This window comes from Electrona antarctica, assembly GCF_951216825.1.
Source record: "Electrona antarctica genome assembly, chromosome: 24".
NCBI lineage: Eukaryota > Metazoa > Chordata > Actinopteri > Myctophiformes > Myctophidae > Electrona > Electrona antarctica.
In genome coordinates, this window is record NC_136803.1 from 14807290 (window position 1) to 14834482 (window position 27193).

The 27193-nt window shown below is 39.8% G+C and overlaps 2 protein-coding genes across 4 annotated transcripts; both read right to left on the reverse strand.

Annotated features, from left to right (window-relative positions):
* Positions 1-1192: 1192 nt before the first annotated feature.
* LOC306917482 (uncharacterized protein) lies at positions 1193-13020 on the reverse strand. Of its 3 annotated transcripts, none has more exons than XM_079495726.1 (13): positions 12838-13020; positions 11557-11853; positions 9719-9994; positions 8430-8537; positions 7924-8010; positions 7455-7514; positions 6646-6705; positions 5786-5896; positions 4914-5117; positions 4509-4565; positions 3650-3694; positions 3184-3222; positions 1193-3012 (listed from the first exon to the last, which is right to left on the reverse strand). In XM_079495726.1, exons 1-12 carry the CDS (start codon positions 12905-12907, stop codon positions 3218-3220), a joined length of 1380 nt encoding a protein of 459 aa, XP_079351852.1. In that variant the 5' UTR covers positions 12908-13020; the 3' UTR covers positions 1193-3012; positions 3184-3217. The 3 variants fall into 3 exon arrangements, with proteins under 3 accessions (XP_079351852.1, XP_079351851.1, XP_079351853.1); XM_079495725.1 differs by having other exon boundaries at positions 3184-3225; XM_079495727.1 differs by lacking the exons at positions 3650-3694; positions 4509-4565 and having other exon boundaries at positions 3184-3225.
* Positions 13021-19895: 6875 nt separating this feature from the next.
* Positions 19896-26387, reverse strand: LOC306917219 (uncharacterized protein; the record flags this gene model as incomplete). Its single annotated transcript, XM_079495351.1, has 4 exons — positions 26285-26387; positions 22951-23247; positions 21192-21467; positions 19896-20023 (listed from the first exon to the last, which is right to left on the reverse strand). The coding sequence occupies exons 1-4, from the start codon at positions 26352-26354 to the stop codon at positions 19896-19898; spliced, it is 771 nt and encodes a 256-aa protein (XP_079351477.1). The 5' UTR covers positions 26355-26387.
* Between the last annotated feature and the right edge of the window lie 806 nt (positions 26388-27193).

The following is a 27193-nucleotide window of genomic DNA, read 5'->3' on the forward strand; positions in this document are numbered from 1 at the left end:
CCTAATATAGTCATCTGTTAATCCATCAGGCTTTGTTTGTGGTGTGAAAAAGGAGCCAGAATCAAATCTGTCAACAGATGCAAATAGCTGATTCAGAGGTTGCATCTAGTGACAGTCACAGAACACCCTCATTGCTTCATCAAACTGTAAATACTGGAAGGTGCGAAAGGGTGCTATTATTCCCCTTTTGTGACTACTGTCAACATTTAAAGCTTACATTTCCATTCCTTATAAACAATACATTTATATTCAGCCCCATTTTTTATTAAAACACATTGCCACAAATCCTTAAAACAATTTTGGTAAGCCTGGAGCCAGCCTCAACAAATATTTTACACAGAATATATCAAGGCATAAAGTTTTATACCATTATATCATATCATCATTTATATCATGGCATTTTCATACAAAACAAATATACACAACTGAAAATCATACAGAAATAAAAATTTATACAAAATGCATCAAATAATAATCCACATCATTACTGTCCTGATCTCAGTACAATGTTAGTGGTATTATTTCCATAAGGCACCTTTTGGACCCAACCCACTGCTTGAGAAAAGGGTGTAGTTACATTTTAAAATACCCCGGCCGGTGCACTTAAACCTGATTATTTTGAGCACCTATAGGGGTTTGATGACCTCAGCGCACATGAAGCATGCACAAATGCTTTCATATGAGAGAAATAACAAAGACATTTAACATAATACAATCAAAACAGTCTTGATTGCTATCCAACTCCAAACATGGATTTCACATGCATCTTAAAAGGTTTAACACAGGGGTGGGCAACTGGCGGCCCGTGGGCCACATGCGGCCCCCACCTTCACTTAATGCGGCCCGCAGGTTAATATCAGAATACTGATATAGTATTGATTTCAGCTGTTGCAATTCCAAACATGACCATGCTTTTATTACTTAATGACTAGTACTTAACGACTAGTATTAGTAGTATTGTCTTTGTGTACAATTTGTATTTAGTTCATAAAGTTATCACAACTAAAACTAAATCCATTTGAAAATCAATAAGTTACTTTTCAGGTTCCTAATAAAATAAAATAAAATAAAAAGCAAAAAATAATTCAGTATTTCAATTCAAATATAGCAAAAATAGCTGATCTACAAGCTCAAAACGCGTCGCAGCGCGACACGTTTTGAGCTTGTAGATCAGCTATTTTTTCTACGACAGTAATATGCAATGTGGCCCTCTGGAGTGAGTGTGGAAATATAGTGGCCCTCTCCATCGTCAAAGTTGCCCAGCCCTGGTTTAACACATAAAATATTTTTCTTGCCTGCCCTATTGTCAGATCTAACTCTTCTGTACAGCTCTAGTCCATAAGTCCAATAGGACTAAGTACACAATCAAAAAAGACCACATATGACTAGCGAGGGCCCAGGATCGTAAGCCTGAAGATCACAGTTTTACGGATTTACAATAATGTTACACTCCAGGCCTGCAGTGTGACCACACCATCATGTTTTGTTTTTTTTGGTTACACATGTTCTCTGGATGGACACATCTTTGTCTGATTCACTAAGTGTTCTACGACTCCTAAAGGAAACTCCACAAGCATTGAGTAACAGGAAAAGGCCCTGGATGGCATGGGATCTACACAGGAATGCTATGAAGGCACTTTGTGTCTCTACCGTTATCTATGCTTCGCCTGTGACATCATTTACTCAGTGCACACACACCCCTCCAAATTTTTTTTACAAAAATATACCACAGGAAAAAAAACATAATTCTCTTATGAATAAAATAAGACAGATTGAAGGCATGCAGGTACATTACATTATAGTTACAAAAACATGATTTAACTGAAACCTGTGGAAATAATGTGACATTTACAGACTAAAACATGAACCCATTGCTGGACCATAAAGTTTAAAATTCATCTTCACTGTATTTTGAAAATCATTTTAAAATAGTTAAAAAAATGTAGGTTTTTCAAAATAGGTCAGATTAAACTACATAAAGTAAGCCACATTACTAGCTTCTAAATCAACCACCTTCTGTACACATGAACCATTTTGGTATAGATTACAAGCGATGGTAAATGGTAATTCTTCAAGACAGTTTTCCACATGGCTGACTGAATTGACATGATGATGGCACATTACTGAAACTATGTTAAAGCAGCGCTATATAGTTTATCAGTGGCCACTTAATAACATGGCAGCCAACGTCTTTGACTTCATTACCCAAGAGTCTCTGCAAGCATGTCCAGTGTGGACGCGCTGAGATTGGCCAGTCTTCTCTTTGACTGGCAGTTCTGCCATGGTGCCTTATGGCAAATGCCAGGATGAAACTCATCGTCTCTCCTATACATAGTAATACAGTGAAGCCCCTTGGAGGGACCCCCTGAGTCTATACATATATGGAAGGATGATTGTTATTGCTAAAACATGAACATTATAATTTTGTGGGACATAATATGCTATATAGTTCTTAAAAATATCACTCCTCCAGGTGTGTGCTGTTTTGTATTTCCTGAGATACATTGTACAATTTGTGTTTTGTTGTTTCTAATCGTTTGAATGTTTCTATTTTTTATTTCTGTTGTATGTAGTAAAGCACTTTGTGAGTTTTCTGTGAAAACTGCTATACAAATAAAATGTACTTACTTACTTCAAAAGTTACATTGTGCTGCTTTAAAGGTGCTCTCTAACTAAGCATGGGAAGAAATGTATTCTAAAAGAAGGTTCCTGAAGCTAAGATCAGGCTGGCAAACGGTGACAAAGCGTTTGTGTAACAGTCTGTGTGGTCAAGCAGTGATTTGTGACTGATCAAAACTTTTCAAAGCTCATTTCAGATGCTGCTTTTGTTATTTCAACGGTATAACCGTCATCATTATGGAAGGCAATGCTCCCGATATAGGTTTATATTAAAAGAAAAAAGTGAACCTTACCACTAATATATCAGGGACAAATGCATTTTAAAAGAAGGGTGGTGCTTGTTGTTCAAATTAATTTCATTGTGATGCAACATCCCTTGTCAGGAGTGGCCGCCTGGAACAGATATGAGAGAGAGAGAAGGTTTGGTTAATTGTTGGAAGTATGGAAGTAAGACTGTGACAGAGACAAATGAAGAAAAAACAAATTGAAAATGGTGGTTGAATTGGTTGAAAAGATAAAATAATAACATAACTAACAATAGTAACAGAAGAGAAACAGACATACCACAGGCATTGAATCAGGATCAATCGTCTGGTGTTCAAGCTTCTTTATTTCACGGGTCAAAGTATTAGCGCGCACACACACACACACACACACACACACACACACACACACACACACACACACACACACACACACACACACACACACACACACACACACACACACACACACACACACACACACACACACACACACACACACACACACACACACACACACACACACACACACACACACACACACACACACACACACACCAAAAGTCAGCTATTTTGATGAACACATGAGAAGCAGTTTTCTAGGTGTATGATGCTTATGATTGGATCTCTGTGTCCACCAGCCAATGCAAGTGTGTTATAAAAACAAAGACACGGATGAAATGTTATTCCTCGTGGAGGAATGTCCTTTTAGCAGACCAGCCTCCACATTCAAGAATGAATGAATGATAGAAACCATTAGGACTTACCTCCATTTCCTTCCCCTGCTGTATCTCCATCACCGACTGCTGCCACTGAGTAGAGAGGAAAAGATCTGATTCACTTCACATTGTTATACATTCAAGTTTTGGGGCGTGCACTTCCGGATTTGTTGTCTGGTTTATAAAACACAAGCACCTATGATTTATGAATGCTCTCTAGAATTCTAGTGTGCTGATGTTTGTGATGCCACAATGGGGCGGCTGCGGTAAAATAAGAAATACATTGGAAAACATTGTAACGTGACTAGTTACTTCTGAATTGTATAGATCGACATTACAGTAGAAAGGTGTGCTTAGTAGTTTTGTCAGTGCTGGATGTGGCTCATTTCCTAACCGTCAGTAACACTGTTGTGCCACAAAAGTTCTACTAGTAGTAGTAGGGGGGGGGCCACTGGTGTAGACTGTGTAGACCTCTGTTTTTGGATTATAATGTTAAGGTGCTACCACTTGTCAGCGGATGCCTGACGAAGGTCCAGACCATGACCGAAACATTGTCTTAATACAGGTTTTCTTGGTTGTTCAGGTGAAGACAATTTGCAGTACACGTTATTTTATTTGTTTCGATACGTCTGCTGCTCTACCAACATACCCGTCCCTGAGCTGACAAGGTGTGCAAAAGGGTTTGCTTTTCCAAATAACACAAGTTAACACAACACAACTAACATAATAACGAACATAAATTGTCAGAGAGAGGGAACAAGCGGGTGAGAGGGAGATGTGGTAAGTGAGTGAAAGAGAGACACATGAAGATAAACCACAAATTGAAAATGGTGTATTGAAATATAGCAGTTAAAATAATAACATAATAAACTATAGAGAGCTAGTAACATAAGAAAAACAGACATACCAGGTGCTGAATCACTGCTTGCGGTTGGTGTTGGCACGTCTATAAGTGGAGCTATAACTATTAGACGCGCACGCACACACACACACACACACACACACACACACACACACACACACACACACACACACACACACACACACACACACACACACACACACACACACACACACACACACACACACACACACACACACACACACACACACACACGTCAGCTATTTTGATGAACACATGAGAAGCAGTTTTCTAGGTGTATGATGCTTAATTGGATCTCTGTGTCCAGCAGAAATGTGTTATAAAAACAAAGAGACAGATGAAATGTTATTCCTCGTGGAGGAATGTCCTTTTAGCAGACCAGCCTCCACATTCAAGAATGAATGAATGATAGAAACCATTAGGACTTACCTCCATTTGGACCATTTCCTTCTCCATCCTTCGCCTGTGGGTCATCGTTGAACGTGTTCTGTAACAATGGTACTTTTTCACTAGCGTCTTCTAGCCTTTCCACTAGCATTTTCACCTTTCCTTTGTCGCCAACAGCAGGTGAACTGGACTGATCTTCTCTTATGGCTTCAGGATTGGATGGGTCAGTACCACTGGAACATGTATCTGTGGTGGTACATACAGTAGATGGAGAATAGATAAAGAAACGTTTAGGTTTTTCATTGTTCACTCCTTGTGTGTGTGTGTGTGTGTGTGTGTGTGTGTGTGACATGAAGAGCAGAAAAAAGAAAAAGAAAAAAGGAGGGACCAGCACACTGACAAAAATCCACTTACAAAAATGTATTGATAGGAAGGAATACAACTAATTGGCTAGCCACTGAAATCACATTTTAGAACATATCATTGCCTGGATTTCTATATAGTTTATTCAAAATGAAAAAACACACACACACACACACACACACACACACACACACACACACACACACACACACACACACACACACACACACACACACACACACACACACACACACACACACACACACACACACACACACACACACACACACACACACACACACACACACACACACACACACACACACACACACACACACACACACACACACACACACGTCAGCTATTTTGATGAACACATGAGAAGCAGTTTTCTAGGTGTATGATGCTTAATTGGATCTCTGTGTCCAGCAGAAATGTGTTATAAAAACAAAGACACAGATGAAATGTTATTCCTCATGGAGGAATGTCCTTTTAGCAGACCAGCCTCCACATTCAAGAATGAATGAATGATAGAAACCATTAGGACTTACCTCCATTTGGACCATTTCCTTCTCCATCTTTCGCCTGTGGGTCATCGTTGAACGTGTTCTGTAACAATGGTGTATCTCCATCGACATGGACAGTAGTTGCTCCTGCTGTCACTGAGTAGAGAGGAAAAGATCTGATTCACTTCACATTGTTATACATTCAAGTTTTGGGGCGTGCACTTCCGGATTTGTTGTCTGGTTTATAAAACACAAGCGCCTATGATTTATGAATGCTCTCTATAATTCTACTCTTATAATGAGCATTAAGGACCAAATAATATATGAAGATATGGTTGAAATTGGGTGAAGGGCCCTGTCTGCGGGATTAAATGATTGTAGGTGTATTATGAACACACAGATATCATGTGTTATATGGCTGGTATGCTCATCCCTATGGATACTATTATTAATTTTATAATGACATTAATTATAATTATAATGCGTTAATTAATATGAATGGAGGTTAGTGCCGATAGAATTCTTCCCTTCGTGATACCAATCTTGATACTTGAACTTGACTATCAGTTGATTAAAAAATGTTTTAATATAGCACTGGGCATCACCTTAACCACTTTGACCCCATTTGAAAATATATACTGAATCGACCCCAAGAATCGAAAACAAAATAAGATTCACACCCCTAGGATCGGTGCTTAGACTCTTGATCCAGCATTTTAGGCTGCAACTGAGTAATTTGCAACAGTGGTATCAGAACAATTCTGAACATAACAAAAGTGATGAGCAGCAAATGATTTGACACTGCTGCTGAGCACGAGCAGTAACTGGTAAGCACATTGTATGTTATGTGTAACCTAAAATTGGTAGAGGAACTTACTAGATGTTTTCACACCAATCAGACTTACCTCCATTTGGACCATTTCCTTTGTCGACATCGACATGGACAGTAGTTGCTCCTTCTGTCACTGAGTAGAGAGGAAAAGATCTGATTCACTTCACATTGTTATACATTCAAGTTTTGGGGCGTGCACTTCCGGATTTGTTGTCTGGTTTATAAAACACAAGCACCCATGATTTATGAATGCTCTCTATAATTCTACTCTTATAATGAGCATTAAGGACCAAATAATATATGAAGATATGGTTGAAATTGGGTGAAGGGCCCTGTCTGCGGGATTAAATGATTGGAGGTGTATTATGAACACACAGATATCATGTGTTATATGGCTGGTATGCTCATCCCTATGGATACTATTATTAATTTTATAATGACATTAATTATAATTATAATGCGTTAATTAATATGAATGGAGGTTAGTGCCGATAGAATTCTTCCCTTCGTGATACCAATCTTGATACTTGAACTTGACTATCAGTTGATTAAAAAATGTTTTAATATAGCACTGGGCATCACCTTAACCACTTTGACCCCATTTGAAAATATATACTGAATCGACCCCAAGAATCGAAAACAAAATAAGATTCACACCCCTAGGATCGGTGCTTAGACTCTTGATCCAGCATTTTAGGCTGCAACTGAGTAATTTGCAACAGTGGTATCAGAACAATTCTGAACATAACAAAAGTGATGAGCAGCAAATGATTTGACACTGCTGCTGAGCACGAGCAGTAACTGGTAAGCACATTGTATGTTATGTGTAACCTAAAATTGGTAGAGGAACTTACTAGATGTTTTCACACCAATCAGACTTACCTCCATTTGGACCATTTCCTTTGTCGACATCGACATCGACAGTAGTTGCTCCTGCTGTCACTGAGTAGAGAGGAAAAGATCTGATTCACTTCACATTGTTATACATTCAAGTTTTGGGGCGTGCACTTCCGGATTTGTTGTCTGGTTTATAAAACACAAGCACCTATGATTTATGAATGCTCTCTATAATTCTACTCTTATAATGAGCATTAAGGACCAAATAATATATGAAGATATGGTTGAAATTGGGTGACGGGCCCTGTCTGCGGGATTAAATGATTGGAGGTGTATTATGAACACACAGATATCATGTGTTATATGGCTGGTATGCTCATCCCTATGGATACTATTATTAATTTTATAATGACATTAATTATAATTATAATGCGTTAATTAATATGAATGGAGGTTCAACTCCAGACCAAGTCACATCACAAACTGCTCAAATGAAGTTCTCAAGCTCACTCACCTTCAGGAAAAAGGAAAAAAAAACATCTCCTCAGAGGCCCAGGGAATCTATCCCTCACAGTGGGAGAAATCCTATTTTTGAAAGTATCTGAGATTCAAACACAGCGACAACATAACAATGTTAGAGATGTGCCATCAGTGCCGATAGAATTCTTCCCTTCGTGATACCAATCTTGATACTTGAACTTGACTATCAGTTGATTAAAAAATGTTTTAATATAGCACTGGGCATCACCTTAACCACTTTGACCCCATTTGAAAATATATACTGAATCGACCCCAAGAATCGAAAACAAAATAAGATTCACACCCCTAGGATCGGTGCTTAGACTCTTGATCCAGCATTTTAGGCTGCAACTGAGTAATTTGCAACAGTGGTATCAGAACAATTCTGAACATAACAAAAGTGATGAGCAGCAAATGATTTGACACTGCTGCTGAGCACGAGCAGTAACTGGTAAGCACATTGTATGTTATGTGTAACCTAAAATTGGTAGAGGAACTTACTAGATTCTTTCACACCAATCAGACAGCCGACAAGTAGGAGAAGCAACAAACCACCAACCACTCCAAAAAACGCACCAACAGCTACTGGTATAGATGATGTAGGATCCACTTATAATAGGAGAAAAACATAATTACATTACTGGGTTTCATTTGCTTTCAAGTAAACAGTTAATTACACCTAAATGTGGGAGACACATTCATGATTTCTGTCTATCTGTCTGTGTGTATGAATATATATATATACTGTATGAATTATATGGAATGAACTAGGGATAATGAATGGTTAGCCACACAATACCACATATCTGAAGAGGCTTATTGGTTCATTTAAATACTTAACACAATGGGCAATAACAAATTAATATCAGACTGCATGTCTGGTAGGTCTAATGAGCTAATGTTAGAAACAAGAAAATTAAAACAAAGTGTACTTTTAATGGGCTCTATGCACACACGCCATTTTGGACAGAACTTGGGCCCCTTCCCTACTTCCTTCACAGGTGTTACCGGTGATACTAATGAATGCTCAGTCCATTCTGGTCAAACAGAGTCAGGATGCTGCTATTGTGCATGTTGGCTCACTGGAAACACTCAGTGGGTCTCAAAGTGTCCTTGAGTGGGTTCCAAATGGCCCCGTACGGGTGTGTAATACTGCGAGTGTACAAATGTAACCAAATGGTTCCACTTGTACACTCTCAGAGTTATGAGGTCCTTGAAATAAAAAAGGTTTGAGAACCAATGCACACTATATGGAACAGAGCCTTAATTAGTATCATTGTTAACGCCTGTTAAGGAAAGACTAGAAGTACAGTAGGAAGAGTTAAAGCCTATTCATAGTCCAGTTTTCGGTGAAGAGGTGACCACCAAAAACTACATCACGTCACGCCGCGGTGGTCACCGCAAATTTACTCAACACATCTCTCTATTTTTACTAACCACTGTTTCGGTGTTCACCTCTTCACCGAAAACTGGACTATGAATAAATAAGGCATAAGTCTGTGTGCATATATAGCCATATATCTTTCTTTAATCGTGAATATTTGTGAAAATCTTTTTCTAACATTTCTAACTCAAATCTTTGCTTCTGGGGGGTCCCTGGAATCAAATATTTTTTAGATGGCGGTCCGTGGTAAAATACATATAATTTTGGGGGTCCTTGACATGCAAAGGTTTGAGCACCACTTATATAGCAACATACTTTTAAAAAACATATATTATCAGAAAACACTCTGAACTTAGATTAAGAGAGAGTGATTCAATTCCTACACATCGTGGAGTAAAGTACATACCATAAAATAGGTTTTCATAGGGCTCACTCAGCATCTCACCGACCGGGTTTTTCATTTCACAAGAGAATGTTTTGATCGTTTTCCCTTCTTCATTGTTGAAGATAGTCAACTGTTCAGAGTCATCCATTTTCACTTCACCATTCACTTTCATTTTCTTCCAGCGATAGGTTACCGGACCTGCACCTGTGATGTTTCCTTCACAGACCAGGAAGCAATGGGGACTATCAGCTGCACAACTCAGTGGCTTGAGATCCACCTTTGGCTTTGGGACATCCACTGTTGGGGAAAAAGGATGAATGTGTGTGAAAATAAAACATGTTAGCTGGGTGATCTTCCTCAGGTTATGGTTATGACACTGATGGCCCGATTAAGCAAGTCAAAAAACCCATGCGGTAATAAAGATTTTGGCCTCGCTCTGCGCCTTTTCGTATTATGGAAGCCGTGGTGAACGCTCACTCATATGGAATACCACGTTCCTGAATATTTTAGCATTGGGGGAGTGTCCATATGTTAATTATTTTCGCTTTGCGCTATTTGCTATTAAGCCCCTTGACCTAAAAACACTCCACCTGGGTCTCTCTCTGTCCACGGTTATTCATTGCAATGAAGAAAAATCGCTATGATGATCCGCGACAGCTAGCCTGTCACCGCTGGCGAACACGGGTTGAATGCACGCTTCAAGCCGGCCGGCAGGCAGTTGCCGTGGTGGTCGTGGCTGGTGAAATGATACTATTACTCACAGCCTCGCGCTGCAATTGGCTAAAAGTTTAAATCCCCTCCGACGTCCCGTCTAGTAAACTGTAGTGGATATAAACAGTGCATTCAGCCACAGGGGGACAAAGGGGGAGTGTGCTGTTGCAGGAGAACACCTCAGCATCATAATATAGGGAAAGATAGAGGGGGAAAAGGCCAACTAAATAAATGTATATATATTTTAAATTTTGGCTGAAAACTTGTCTATATCACCTTTAAGACACGCATAATACTGCCCTACTCATAGGGGAAGTGTGCTGATTTCTTTCTCCCCCCCAACAATTCCCATTCATGTTCTATGGAAACAGGCAGCAAAGGACAGTCAAACAGTCCTTTGCAGCAAAGGACAGTCAAAACAATTGGGATGTATTGGATACAATGTTAACTGGACATCTCAAGCACTATTATTCAACATCGAAAGAATATCGCTTCAAACTAACTGCAATAAGATGGAATGATGGATACAGTATACCTGCTGTTCTCCTATGTATTTGCTGCCAGAAAACCCTAACTCTTGTTTATTTACAGGCAGCTTACGAGTTATCCATTGCTTAGAAAGGGGAGAGAGAGGGGCAGCATCACAGTAGGCAACAGCGGTTTCACTTTCTATTTTCTTCTTTCATTTCTTTCACTCCCCCCTTTCTGAGTGTCCCCCCCTCCCCTTCTCTCTCTCTCTAGCTGTTCAGTATACTCAATCGTATGGTCCGTCCTACTGTTTGAGACACACACAATCTTTAATCTTTGCGTAAGAAAAGTAAACATCCTTCCATTAACCCTAACCTTTCAAATTTACATTTTCTCTTTTGAAGACTGGACAGATGTAGGCTGCAGCCTAAATGGATATCATGAAAGAATGAAGATGCAATCCTGCAGAATTACGAGTGTGGTATACTGTCCAATCAGATGAGGGCAAAGCGCACAAAAGCCCTGGGAAGAGATTCCGAATCGCTGGCCAATTGGAGGGGAGAATAGAGAGTTATTGCACGATTTGAACGTTTTTAAACAGCGATGGAGGAGCAACCACACTAACTACAACACACAATCCATATAACATTTATCCTTCACGGGACACAATTCATACTTACCGATGAATTCAATCTTGAAAGTTTGGCCCTGCATTCGACCGTTTATCTCTACAGAATATATTCCACCGTCGTTTATGGACATATTCTGGACGACCAACTTGACAGTTTTTTTATCCAATAGTGTGCGGTTCACGTATGTCCCGTAGTAATCCACTTGAGGATCTAACTTATCCCATTCTGCTGCCTTATTTGGGCCATGTTTCCACATGATGCCAGTGATGGGTTTAGTAATAAGGGTAATATTTGGAAGCACTTCAAACGGTCCTCCCAGTTTTACATATTTCACTTCTTGCTGGGCTGTGGAGAAAAGGATTTCAGTCAAATTAAACAGCTGTGGCAGCCAATAATCATAATGAACTGTTTAGCAGTAAACTACTCTAGTGTAGTAGGCCTACATCAGTAACACCACCAGTCTAACAAATAAACATAAACATAAAATAAACCAAAACACAACAATCCAAAAGACCCATACATTAATGTGTGTCTTATTCCAGTGATAGACAAAGTAGGCAGTAGCCTACTAGACCCCAGAACTTGAGTCAGGGTAATGGGTATAGATAGCTCTGGTCCATAGCCAATGCTATGGTATGGACCTTAGGGCTATGGACCAGAGCTCAGCTAGCGGGTAGATATTCCAACTATTCTGACTGACCAGTGACCACTGTGACCAGGGGGAATTTCCAACATATTCTACTATGCTAAAAAATAAATGATATGCTCAAGTCGAGCTGCTGATATCAGCTACTCTTCACATTGTCAGTGTTATAAACGATTTAACAAATACAGGCGCGCGAGACTCATAATTCGCGTTAATATAGCCCGTTTACAATCAAGGAAATCAGCTTACAATGAATACCAAACGAGTCGCTCATTTACCCACTCGCCCCGGGGCCATGATTCCTAAAGTAACCAAACTAAATAATGCTTGAACGGTTAAACCATATTCCTAACCTTAACCTCAGTAAAACTATGCAAAAACCTAACCCTATTCCTAAACGTAACCCCAGTAAAACTATACGCCTAAACATAAACGCATTTCTAACCTTATTCTCAGTAAAACAAAATAAACAATGGATATAGTTACATTTGTGACCATAGTGACACCGGGCAATGCAGCCGATAGCCCATTTGGCTGAATTTCTTAAGCAAAGATTACAATAATTTAACTTTTGTGGGGGTTTTTAAACCAGAAAGACCCGAACATGAGTAGGGTGTGTCGACTCCATGCAGAGCCATATTATAATAAATGTGTTATTGTAGTGACTTAAACTTCTCCTATACCTGATGTCGGGATGAGTCCGGCTGCTGTCAACACACAGACGAACCACACAGCTCTGAGACGCGCCGTCATGTTGATGATCGATCATTAAAACATCAATGCATATTACTAGTTACCAACAATACAAAACACAACCATGCACGCACACACAAACGTTAATGGCGGACTGTCTTGGGGAGTGGGTCTCTTCCGCTCTTCCCCTATGGTCTCTTCATTGTGAGAGACGTTTCCGGGGGATCGAAACCGAAAGTAAACTCGAATCACTATGTAATAACAAAACAATATCCAGTGGTGGAAAAAGTACTAAAATGTTTTACTTAAAGGACAACTTTGGTTTTTTCAACCACGGTTCATGTTTTAGGTTGTTATTAAGTGTGACGAGTGTTATGTTCCCCGAACAGTTTGACTTTGAACCATACGAAATGTTGTTTAAGTGCCCCATCTAGTGTCCAGGCAGAGGTACTGCAAATACTGTACACCTGTTTAATCATAATTGTGTTTCATCAGTTAAATCAAATGTTGTTAACCACAGCACAGACCCCAGAACAGTTTGACGTGCCTTGAGGATCGGGCTAATTTCTAGATACTGAGCAAAGAGTTCATAATAGAGGGTATGCGTGCTTTGCCACTCGATGTGCATGGGCATACCCTATAGGAATCGAAGTTGGGAAGAGGTTTCAGAATCTCAACAAAAGATGCCAGTGTTAAAGAGCTGTAGACCTATAGGTGACTGATTATTGGTTTATTTGAACTGTACATTAAAAAGAGAAATACAGTAGGCTACATACATACAATAAAGTCAAAGTCGTATTTCCATTGTGATGTGGCCTATAGGCTATAGCCTACAACTATAAGATCTTTTAACAGCATAGATCAATAACTTAAACTGAAAACTGTGTTAATCTACAACACTATCTAGAAGGTAGGAGCCACGATTTGTCGTTTTTTAGTATATGATTATAGTATACTAATGCTCTTGATGGGCAGTGGTTGCATGTTGAAAATCCAATTAACTGCTCCACATCTAAAAGAGCATTTACCCATATGTATTCTGCACTGGTATAATGGGTAATCCATAAAATACTCAGGGGCCCTGTGAGTGTAGATGTTAAGCACCATATTAAGCTGGAGTTGGACAAACCTTTCTTTTAACCCATACTTGTGCTTTGTTGCTTTGACTATGTAATCTGTCCTTGTTATGGTGATCTGACCAACGTTTTAGTCGTATACGTTTGTTTTGGGGGAAACCTGCAATTTCAGACGGCCATAACAAGAACAGATTACATAGTCAAAGCAACAAAGTCCTGTTCTAATAAGTCCTGTTAAATTGACAAGTGTTCTGCCATAGGTGCTTCTGTTTAGCACGTCCGATTGATAACATATACTACACTGTACTGTACCGTATGAAGAGTAACATCAGTAGATAATATATACATTCGAACATCCCACAATGAACGTTTCCACATAACAATTGAGTACCACAGACGAAAAACAGTCTAAGTCCAAATTTCAGACTGACCCCTCCACGAAAAGGCCTCGTTGTCCTGAACCCTTATCTATCATTTATATATTATGGATCAATAGTGTGGACTTAGACTGTTATTCGTCTGTGGTACTCATTGATATTGACAATGGTAGCATCTCTTTCCAAGGTAGGCTAGTATTACCCAAACCATTATGCAATATGCACATAAGGCTCTAGATGGAAAGAGGGTCCACGCGACATGTGCTAGAATGGAAAAATGTCCAAGGGGTATATACAACTATCCTCAACCAGAACATTTTAAAGAAATAGAAAATAGCACAACAAACAGCATGCAGAGACAAATCAACACAGTATTCTATACAATTCTGATCCAAGGAATTAATTAAAATTAATTAATTGAATTATTAATTAATTAATTATTAATATTCAAGCTTACCCTACTTCTTCAGGACAAAAACAGGCAGAAATCTATGTACAAGGGGCAAGGGGTCCATGCACATAGGGTGGGTTCGTTTTCACTACGGCCCCTTTTCCACCGGTTGGTTCCCAATGGGAACCGGTTCAGTTCTTTATGGTTTTTAGTCCATGATCCAGATCTCCACATTTAGAACGTTAATTATGAATTGTATGTGCAAAACCATACCTATATTATATTTGTATCACCATGAAACTTCCTCAATTGAGTACTTACACGAAGACAATGATGTATTGTATTACAAATTTTACATTTTTAATATGCAAATTAGGCATTATGTAGGAAATTATGCAAAATAATCGAAAATATGAAAAAGCTACTACTGTGGAAGGGTTATCATGTATTAATTTACTTGTATTGAACCTATAAACAATGTAATATAGGTCTAGTTTTCCCACCAATTTTGGAGCTCTGGCTCATGGACTAAGAACCAAAAAGAACTGAACCGGTTCCCATTGGGAACCAACCGGTGGAAAAGGGGTCTACCTGTTTTTTCTAGGCTAGAACCTTTTCTTGCACCTATCCCAAACCCAAAATGCAAATATGGCAATCTATGGAATAAAAAGGGATCAACCTCAAACAAATAGGAAAAAAACAAAACTCAGCTGATTTTGTATCTTCAATATATCCTGAATAACAGCAAAAAAGTTGCCCAAATGTGCTGACCTCATCACATTTTGTCAAGATAGCTATGGCTGTTTTTATCCCAGTGTTTTTCGTGCAAAACTAATGCTTTCAAAACTTCCCCTCTGACAATTCCAGGCAACGTTTCTTCTGTTATTCAGGATATATTGAAGATACAAAATCAGAGTTTATTTTTTATTATTTTTGCAATTTGTTTATTACTGGACTACAATGGGATGCAATGGAAATATTACATTGGTCAGACCTGGCAGACCCTCCGATTTGGAAATGCAGTTTCTTTATGTATTTATCTCAAGCGGGTGTATTCCACATAAAGTTAGAGAATGAAAACCTACTAGTTTATATGACTGTAGTCACTTTAACAGAATTAATATACCCTACAAGGGAAGGGTTGACCAATATTCCAGGTCCCTCTTTGTAAAATGATGTTGTAACATGGATACCTAGGTGTGAAGTTGCCCGAACGGCCAAGGCTCCAAAAACAGTCAGTGATGCTTTGTATGGCTTTTATTTCTCCCACTCCAGCTCCAGTGCAGATATTCACAATAACAAAAATATCAAACAGCAAAAATAATACTGGCCAAAAATCCAAAACAAAGAACTCAAAAATACTTAATGGCAAACTTAGGACAAAGGAAAAATAACAAAAATGAACTAGGCTACACCCATGAAATGGGCCCTAGCAGCTCTCTCACTGGGCTGTCAGCATGTTGCCTGCCCGAGCATAACTGACTAGCTCTGCCTGCAGTCTCCCTTTTATATGAGAGGATCCTACCACTCACAGAGAAGCAATTAAATCTAAACAGCTTATCTACAAGCTCACAGATATCCGCTGAACATGACTACATAACCACATACATAGATGTTCTATTTTAGTCTAAACATCCTTTGGGTTTGCAATCATCTCCACCGATAATAGTAATACTTTGCTCATCAACACTGTGGAACACCCCTACTCCTCAACAGTACTTGGCCCCTTCCCCCCTGTCTTAAGCTGACTGGCTGAGCCCTGCTCTGGTTCAGCAGTTCAGAGTCTGACAGAAGAGTGCCAGCACTGGAGAGGCCATACCAGTGCCAATGAGCTAACCACAGGTTTCAATAAACAATAAACATTTGCACATCATTATGACACCTGAATATGTTGTGAATAAATAGTGAAATGCATTAATCAACAGTATTGACATTATATCATCTCCCACAGTCTGTGTGGTGTGTGCGTGCGTGCAATGTCCTTAATCAGAGTGTGTGTGTATATAGGGCACGGGCTGCCCCGTGACACTAGGTATGTAAAGTGTTGGTCTTGGTCAACCTTAAAAACAAACTGATTGTAGGTATTTTGCTTAGCTAACAGGGAATAGTAGAGTAATAACAGATTTAGTGTGTGTAGCCTAAGATCTTTTCAAAAGAGGTCTCTATGTCTAAAGATAAGGAACATTACAATTTGAGCTATTATTAACATTAATTGTATGCGTTTTGTTATTAGAGTTCCATGACAAGAACAAATCAGTATCAAAATACAATATTCTCTGTGTATGCATCCTCTACCGCAATAGTGTCAACCATTGTATACCATGTAATCCAGTAGGTCAGTAGTAGCAGGGATACAGACCTCAGAGTATCAGATGGGTTTCATAGTGTCGCAGGGATGCAGGATTAGGAAGTGTGCATGAAGGAGAGTCAAATTAAACCCTGTTATGTAAACAAGCATGTTAGCCTGTAGAATGTTCTGGGAGTGCATCACACCGATCATGGCTTTGGAGATTTTCTTTGCGCTCAGAGATGTTCGGGTCACCAGAATCAGACTGTTGTGGAGAAACAGCCTGCTTATGAAGTGTTCCAGGTGTATTCTCAGGAGGTGTAGTGTTGGTGGAAGCGGTGTCAGGGAGGCCTGCATTTTCACCAGCTGGTGGGGTTCGGGGCGTTGGCAAAGTCTCCGTTTTGGCTGTGTCAGAATGGTACACCTCCTCTCTGTCCTCCTCCTCTCTCTCCTCATCATCTCCTCCCTCCTCCAGAGTTACGAGGTCCTTGAAATAAAAAAGGTTTGAGAACCACTGCACACTATATGGAACAGAGCCTTAATTAGTATCATTGTTAACACCTGTGAAGGAAAGACTAGAAGTACAGTAGGAATGGGGCGGCTGCGGTAAAATAAGAAATACATTGGAAAACATTGTAACGTGACTAGTTACTTTTGAATTGTATAGATCGACATTACATAAAAGTTCTACTAGTAGTAGGGGGGACCACTGGTGTAGACTGTGTAGACCTCTGTTTTTGGATTATAATGTTAAGGTGCTACCACTTGTCAGAGGATGCCTGCGGAAGGTCCAGACCATGACCGAAACATTGTCTTAATACAGGTTTTCTTGGTTGTGCAGGTGAAGACAATTTGCAGGACACTTTTTTTATTTGTTTCGATATGTCTGCTGCTCTACCAACATACCCGTCCCTGAGCTGACAAGGTGTGCAAAAGGGTTTGCTTTTCCAAATAACACAACACAACTAACATAATAACGAACATAAATTGTCAGAGAGAGGGAACAAGCGGGTGAGAGGGAGATGTGGTAAGTGAGTGAAAGAGAGACACATGAAGATAAACCACAAATTGAAAATGGTGTATTGAAATATAGCAGTTAAAATAATAACATAATAAACTATAGAGAGCTAGTAACATAAGAAAAACAGACATACCAGGTGCTGAATCACTGCTTGCGGTTGGTGTTGGCACGTCTATAAGTGGAGCTATAACTATTACACGCGCACGCGCACAAACACACACACACACACACAGTGACACACAGTGACACACAGTGACACACACACACACACACACACACACACACACACACACACACACACACACACACACACACACACACACACACACACACACACACACGTCAGCTATTTTGATGAACACATGAGAAGCAGTTTTCTAGGTATATGATGCTTAATTGGATCTCTGTGTCCAGCAGAAATACAAATGTGTTATAAAAACAAAGACACAGATGAAATGTTATTCCTTCCATCCACATGGAGGCTGGTCATTCAAGAATGAATGAATGATAAGACACCATTAGGACTTACCTCCATTTCCTTCCCCTGATGTATCTCCATCACCGACTGCTGTCACTGAGTAGAGAGGAAAAGATCTGATTCACTTCACATTGTTATGCATTCAAGTTTTGGGGCGTGCACTTCCGGATTTGTTGTCTGGTTTATAAAACACAAGCACCTATGATTTATGAATGCTCTCTATAATTCTACTCTTATAATGAGCATTAAGGACCAAATAATATATGAAGATATGGTTGAAATTGGGTGAAGGGCCCTGTCTGCGGGATTAAATGATTGGAGGTGTATTATGAACACACAGATATCATGTGTTATATGGCTGGTATGCTCATCCCTATGGATACTGTTATTCATTTTATAATGACATTAATTATAATTATAATGCGTTAATTAATATGAATGGAGGTTCAACTCCAGACCAAGTCACATCACAAACTGCTCAAATGAAGTTCTCAAGCTCACTCACCTTCAGGAAAACAACATCTCTTCAGAGGCTCAGGGAATCTATCCCACACAGGAGAAATCCTATTTCTGAAAGTATCTGAGATTCAAACACAGCGACAACATAACAATGTTAGAGATGTGCCATCAGTGCCGATAGAATTCTTCCCTTCGTGATACCAATCAAGAATGAATGAATGATAAGACACCATTAGGACTTACCTCCATTTCCTTCCCCTGATGTCACTGAGTAGACTGCTGTCACCGAGTAGAGAGGAAAAGATCTGATTCACTTCACATTGTTATGCATTCAAGTTTTGGGGCGTGCACTTCCGGATTTGTTGTCTGGTTTATAAAACACAAGCACCTATGATTTATGAATGCTCTCTATAATTCTACTCTTATAATGAGCATTAAGGACCAAATAATATATGAAGATATGGTTGAAATTGGGTGAAGGGCCCTGTCTGCGGGATTAAATGATTGGAGGTGTATTATGAACACACAGATATCATGTGTTATATGGCTATTTCTGAAAGTATCTGAGATTCAAACACAGCGACAACATAACAATGTTAGAGATGTGCCATCAGTGCCGATAGAATTCTTCCCTTCGTGATACCAATCTTGATACTTGAACTTGACTATCAGTTGATTAAAAAAATAAATAATATAGCACTGGGCATCACCTTAACCACTTTGACCCCATTTGAAAATATATACTGAATCGACCCCAAGAATCGAAAACAAAATAAGATTCACACCCCTAGGATCGGTGCTTAGACTCTTGATCCAGCATTTTAGGCTGCAACTGAGTAATTTGCAACAGTGGTATCAGAACAATTCTGAACATAACAAAAGTGATGAGCAGCAAATGATTTGACACTGCTGCTGAGCACGAGCAGTAACTGGTAAGCACATTGTATGTTATGTGTAACCTAAAATTGGTAGAGGAACTTACTAGATTTTTTCACACCAATCAGACAGCCGACAAGTAGGAGACCAACCACTCCAACCACTCCAAAAAACGCACCAACAGCTACTGGTATAGATGGTGTAGGATCCACTTAGGAGAAAAACATAATTACATTACTGGGTTTCATTTGCTTTCAAGTAAACAGTTAATTACACCTAAATGTGGGAGACACATTCATGATTTCTGTCTATCTGTCTGTGTGTATGAATATATATATATATATATATACTGTATGAATTATATGGAATGAACTAGGGATAATGAATGGTTAGCCACACAATACCACATATCTGAAGAGGCTTATTGGTTCATTTAAATACTTAACACAATGGGCAATAACAAAGTAATATCAGACTGCATGTCTGGTAGGTCTAATGAGCTAATGTTAGAAACAAGAAAATTAAAACAAAGTGTACTTTTAATGGGCTCTATGCACACACGCCATTTTGGACAGAACTTGGGCCCCTTCCCTACTTCCTTCACAGGTGTTACCGGTCGGTCCATTCTGGTCAAACAGAGTCAGGATGCTGCTATTGTGCATGTTGGCTCACTGGAAACACTCAGTGGGTCTCAAAGTGTCCTTGAGTGGGTTCCAAATGGCCCCGTACGGGTGTGTAATACTGCGAGTGTACAAATGTAACCAAATGGTTCCACTTGTACACTCTCAGAGTTATGAGGTCCTTGAAATAAAAAAGGTTTGAGAACCAATGCACACTATATGGAACAGAGCCTTAATTAGTATCATTGTTAACGCCTGTGAAGGAAAGACTAGAAGTACAGTAGGAAGAGTTAAAGCCTATTCATAGTCCAGTTTTCGGTGAAGAGGTGACCACCAAAAACTACATCACGTCACGCCGCGGTGGTCACCGCAAATTTACTCAACACATCTCTCTATTTTTACTAACCACTGTTTCGGTGTTCACCTCTTCACCGAAAACTGAACTATGAATACATAAGGCATAAGTCTGTGTGCATATATAGCCATATATCTTTCTTTAATCGTGAATATTTGTGAAAATCTTTTTCTAACATTTCTAACTCAAATCTTTGCTTCTACTGGGTCCCTGGAATCAAATATTTGTTAGATGGCGGTCCGTGGTAAAATACATATAATTTTGGGGGTCCTTGACATGCAAAGGTTTGAGCACCACTTATATAGCAACATACTTTTAAAAAACATATATTATCAGAAAACACTCTGAACTTAGATTAAGAGAGAGTGATTCAATTCCTACACATCGTGGAGTAAAGTACATACCATAAAATAGGTTTTCATAGGGCTCACTCAGCATCTCACCGACCGGGTTTTTCATTTCACAAGAGAATGTTTTGATCGTTTTCCCTTCTTCATTGTTGAAGATAGTCAACTGTTCAGAGTCATCCATTTTCACTTCACCATTCACTTTCATTTTCTTCCAGCGATAGGTTACCGGACCTGCACCTGTGATGTTTCCTTCACAGACCAGTAAGCACTCGGGACTATCAGCTGTACAACTCAGTGGCTTGAGATCCACCTTTGGCTTTGGGACATCCACTGTTGGGGAAAAAGGATGAATGTGTGTGAAAATAAAACCCATGCGGTAATAAAGATTTTGGCCTCGCTCTGCGCCTTTTCGTATTATGGAAGCCGTGGTGAACGCTCACTCATATGGAATACCACGTTCCTGAATATTTTAGCATTGGGGGAGTGTCCATATGTTAATTATTTTCGCTTTGCGCTATTTGCTATTAAGCCCCTTGACCTAAAAACACTCCACCTGGGTCTCTCTCTGTCCACGGTTATTCATTGCAATGAAGAAAAATCGCTATGATGATCCGCGACAGCTAGCCTGTCACCGCTGGCGAACACGGGTTGAATGCACGCTTCAAGCCGGCCGGCAGGCAGTTGCCGTGGTGGTCGTGGCTGGTGAAATGATACTATTACTCACAGCCTCGCGCTGCAATTGGCTAAAAGTTTAAATCCCCTCCGACGTCCCGTCTAGTAAACTGTAGTGGATATAAACAGTGCATTCAGCCACAGGGGGACAAAGGGGGAGTGTGCTGTTGCAGGAGAACACCTCAGCATCATAATATAGGGAAAGATAGAGGGGGAAAAGGCCAACTAAATAAATGTATATATATTTAAAATTTTGGCTGAAAACTTGTCTATATCACCTTTAAGACACGCATAATACTGCCCTACTCATAGGGGAAGTGTGCTGATTTCTTTCTCCCCCCCAACAATTCCCATTCATGTTCTATGGAAGCAGGCAGCAAGGGACAGTCAAACAGTCCTTTGCAGCAAAGGACAGTCAAAACAATTGTGATGTATTGGATACAATGTTAACTGGACATCTCAAGCACTATTATTCAACATCGAAAGAATATCGCTTCAAACTAACTGCAATAAGATGGAATGATGGATACAGTATACCTGCTGTTCTCCTATGTATTTGCTGCCAGAAAACCCTAACTCTTGTTTATTTACAGGCAGCTTACGAGTTATCCATTGCTTAGAAAGGGGAGAGAGAGGGGCAGCATCACAGTAGGCAACAGCGGTTTCACTTTCTATTTTCTTCTTTCACTCCCCCCTTTCTGAGTGTCCCCCCCTCCCCTTCTCTCTCTCTCTAGCTGTTCAGTATACTCAATCGTATGGTCCGTCCTACTGTTTGAGACACACACAATCTTTAATCTTTGCGTAAGAAAAGTAAACATCCTTCCATTAACCCTAACCTTTCAAATTTACATTTTCTCTTTTGAAGACTGGACAGATGTAGGCTGCAGCCTAAATGGATATCATGAAAGAATGAAGATGCAATCCTGCAGAATTACGAGTGTGGTATACTGTCCAATCAGATGAGGGCAAAGCGCACAAAAGCCCTGGGAAGAGATTCCGAATCGCTGGCCAATTGGAGGGGAGAATAGAGAGTTATTGCACGATTTGAACGTTTTTAAACAGCGATGGAGGAGCAACCACACTAACTACAACACACAATCCATATAACATTTATCCTTCACGGGACACAATTCATACTTACCGATGAATTCAATCTTGAAAGTTTGGCCCTGCATTCGACCGTTTATCTCTACAGAATATATTCCACCGTCGTTTATGGACATATTCTGGACGACCAACTTGACAGTTTTTTTATCCAATAGTGTGCGGTTCACGTATGTCCCGTAGTAATCCACTTGAGGATCTAACTTATCCCATTCTGCTGCCTTATTTGGGCCATGTTTCCACATGATGCCAGTGATGGGTTTAGTAATAAGGGTAATATTTGGAAGCACTTCAAACGGTCCTCCCAGTTTTACATATTTCACTTCTTGCTGGGCTGTGGAGAAAAGGATTTCAGTCAAATTAAACAGCTGTGGCAGCCAATAATCATAATGAACTGTTTAGCAGTAAACTACTTTAGTGTAGTAGGCCTACATCAGTAACACCACCAGTCTAACAAATAACATAAACATAAAATAAACCAACACAACAATCTCTTCATGACAAAATCCAAAAGACCCATACATTAATGTGTGTCTTATTCCAGTGATAGACAAAGTAGGCAGTAGCCTACTAGACCCCAGAACTTGAGTCAGGGTAATGGGTATAGATTAGAGCTGGGACTCGATTAAAAAAATTAATCTAATTAATCAGAGGCTTTGTAGTTAATTAATCTCGATTAATCGCATTTTAATCGCATATCAATATTCAACCCGAGAACAGTGAGAAACCTTTTTTTTTAAATGTTTTTTGGTATTCCAGTGAATAGTGACTACGGGATTCCACTCATTTTCAACATTTTACTGTCATTAATATACCTTAGAGTTGTTGTGGATATAATAAAGTCCCCCCCATTCTGTGTTGCCTAGAACTGGAGGTCTGAAAAAAATCAGTAACATTATGAAGTACATCTCAGTGACATCACAAAAATGTACTTCATAATGTTACTGTTTTTTTCAGACCTCCAGTTCTATAGGCAACACATAATGGGGGGACTTTATTATTTCCAGTGCACACAACTCCATAGAAAAATGTTGAAAATGAGTGGTATTCCCCTTTAAACAATACAACTTGTTTTATCCCAACAGATAAACAAGAGCAGCAAGTGCCTATATAGTGTCTTCAGTGTGTATATGAATACTCAAATGTGCTTTACATGGCGGGGCATGAGAACAACTTTATTATGGGGGTAACATTTCACATGAGGTTGGGGCTGACCCACGCTTGCTTCTTCAGTATGTTTCGCATCGAGGACAGCTTGACAGCTTCGTGCTGTGGTGAAATCACCGCGTCTCCGGTGGTCTGTGAGACATGTTAAACTGAAGCAGCTAGCAAGCCTAGCATAGAAGCTAACGTTGCTCATAAATGGATCCTTTCCTTCTGACATTGCACACAGCCATGCCGCTATCCACGCGTCCATCCGATAGCTTTTACATCTAAATGTCCCATCCATGGAGCAAAAGCGATATAAGCGGCTTCTTCATTGATTCATTTGGGTTTGGGCTTTCTGACGGAGCTGTAGCCTAGTGAACAACTGCTGCTGCTGCTGCTGCTGCTGCTCGCGTGCCGCAGCCTATTCAGTACTACTAGAAACGCACCCAGTGAGAAACGTTCCGGTGGAAAAAAAAGGTGCGATTAAATGCGTTAATTTTTTTAACGCGTTAATTTTTCTGTAGTTAATTAATCTCAATTAACGCGTTAAAGTCCCGGCCCTAGTATAGATAGCTCTGGTCCATAGCCCTAATGGCAATGCTATGGTATGGACCTTAGGGCTATGGACCAGAGCTCAGCTAGCGGGTAGATATTCCAATTTCCTGGTCAACTCAACTACAAGTGATTACTCAGTCAAAATGTGTAGGCCTTCTTGAAGAGTTCAAGAACTGGAGTATGAAAAAGCTTTTGATGTATCTGAAAACAGCGTCTGTACTGTGCGAACGGCTGTGTGGAGCAGACGGGAAACAGAAGTCTTGCCGAAAACAGTTCTCCAGTCTATAGTTTTGTATCAAGTTTTAATGACCAAAATACACTCAGTTACAAGGCAGTCATGGGAACAAATGGCCCACGATGGAGTCACACAAGGATCTACTTGGTCGAATCAGCAGACACACGTGTGAGCACACCATAGGAACGAAAGCATGTTGTCTATATACTCATGAAAGTTGAAAACTCCCTCCCTTTCATGAGGGTGGGACTTAGAAGTGTCCTTACTTACTGGCCAATCAGTGAGCCAGGACTGTCATGCAAGGTTTCCTATGAGAACTAGCAACAGATGAAACAATACCAATAAGAATGAATGTACCATATAAAATGTACAGAACATTATTTAACACCTGCAATGAAATAGTTAGACTGTATTCTTGACTCTAGATGCATATTTGACAAAGATACGTTGCATTCATGACAGACAGACAGAGCAGAGCAGAGCTTGACCTAAAGATACTGTATGCCATGCAGCTGTTATCTATGGATGCAGCTAGGGTAAGAAGTTCACGCAGACCCCTGTGGGGTTTAATTACCCCCTAACAAAGGCTCTGTTTCTTCAAGCCTAGTTGTAAATAACTAAGCATCTTCTCAAAGGATCTTACCGTGGGCCAGTTACCACAGATTGCATTGTATAGAAAAACAGCTGTCTCAACTTACAGTTCTCCTCTTGTGTGCAGTCTATGCACCTAGCTGTTTTATAATATATCAACTGATTGATATATACGTGTCCATGTCTATAATATATCCATCACTTTAAAATATGTTTTTGATAAACTACTGGGTGCCCGGTGGGGTGTGTTACACTGTTCAGTTTTCAGTCATTCTGACTGACCAGTGACCACTGTGACCAGGGGGAATTTCCAACATATTCTACTATGCTAAAAAATAAATGATATGCTCAAGTCGAGCTGCTGATATCAGCTATTCTTCACATTGTCAGTGTTATAAACGATTTAACAAGTACAGGCGCGCGAGACTCATAATTCGCGTGAATATAGCCTGTTTACAATCAAGGAAATCAGCTTACAATGAATACCAAACGAGTCGCCCATTTAGTTACCCACTCGCCCCGGGGCCATGATTCCTAAAGTAACCAAACTAAATAATGCTTGAACGGTTAAACCATATTCCTAACCTTAACCTCAGTAAAACTATGCAAAAACCTAACCCTATTCCTAAACGTAACCCCAGTAAAACTATACGCCTAAACATAAACGCAAATGCAGCCGATAGCCCATTTGGCTGAATTTCTTAAGCAAAGATTACAATAATTTAACTTTTGTGGGGGTTTTTAAACCAGAAAGACCCGAACATGAGTAGGGTGTGTCGACTCCATGCAGAGCCATATTATAATAAATGTGTTATTGTAGTGACTTAAACTTCTCCTATACCTGATGTCGGGATGAGTCCGGCTGCTGTCAACACACAGACGAACCACACAGCTCTGAGACGCGCCGTCATGTTGATGATCGATCATTAAAACATCAATGCATAATACTAGTTACCAACAATACAAAACACAACCATGCACGCACACAAACGTTAATGGCGGACTGTCTTGGGGAGTGGGTCTCTTCATTGTGAGAGACGTTTCCGGGGGATCGAAACCGAAAGTAAACTCGAATCACTATGTAATAACAAAACAATATCCAGTGGTGGAAAAAGTACTACAATGTTTTACTTAAAGGACAACTTTGGTTTTTTTCAACCACGGTTCATGTTTTAGGTTGTTATTAAGTGTGACGAGTGTTATGTTCCCCGAACAGTTTGACTTTGAACCATACGAAATGTTATTTAAGTGCCCCATCTAGTGTCCAGGCAGAGGTACTGCAAATACTGTACACCTGTTTAATCATAATTGTGTTTCATCAGTTAAATCAAATGTTGTTAACCACAGGACAGACCCCAGAACAGTTTGACGTGCCTTGAGGATCGGGCTAATTTCTAGATAATGAGCAAAGAGTTCATAATAGAGGGTATGCGTGCTTTATTGCCACTCGATGTGCATGCGCATACCCTATAGGAATCGAAGTTGGGAAGAGGTTTCAGAATCTCAACAAAAGATGCCAGTGTTAAAGAGCTGTAGACCTATAGGTGACTGATTATTGATTTATTTGAACTGTACATTAAAAAGAGAAATACAGTAGGCTACATACATTATAATAAAGTCAAAGTCGTATTTCCATTGTGATGTGGCCTATAGGCTATAGCCTACAACTATAAGATCTTTTAACAGCATAGATCAATAACTTAAACTGAAAACTGTGTTAATCTACAACACTATCTAGAAGGTAGGAGCC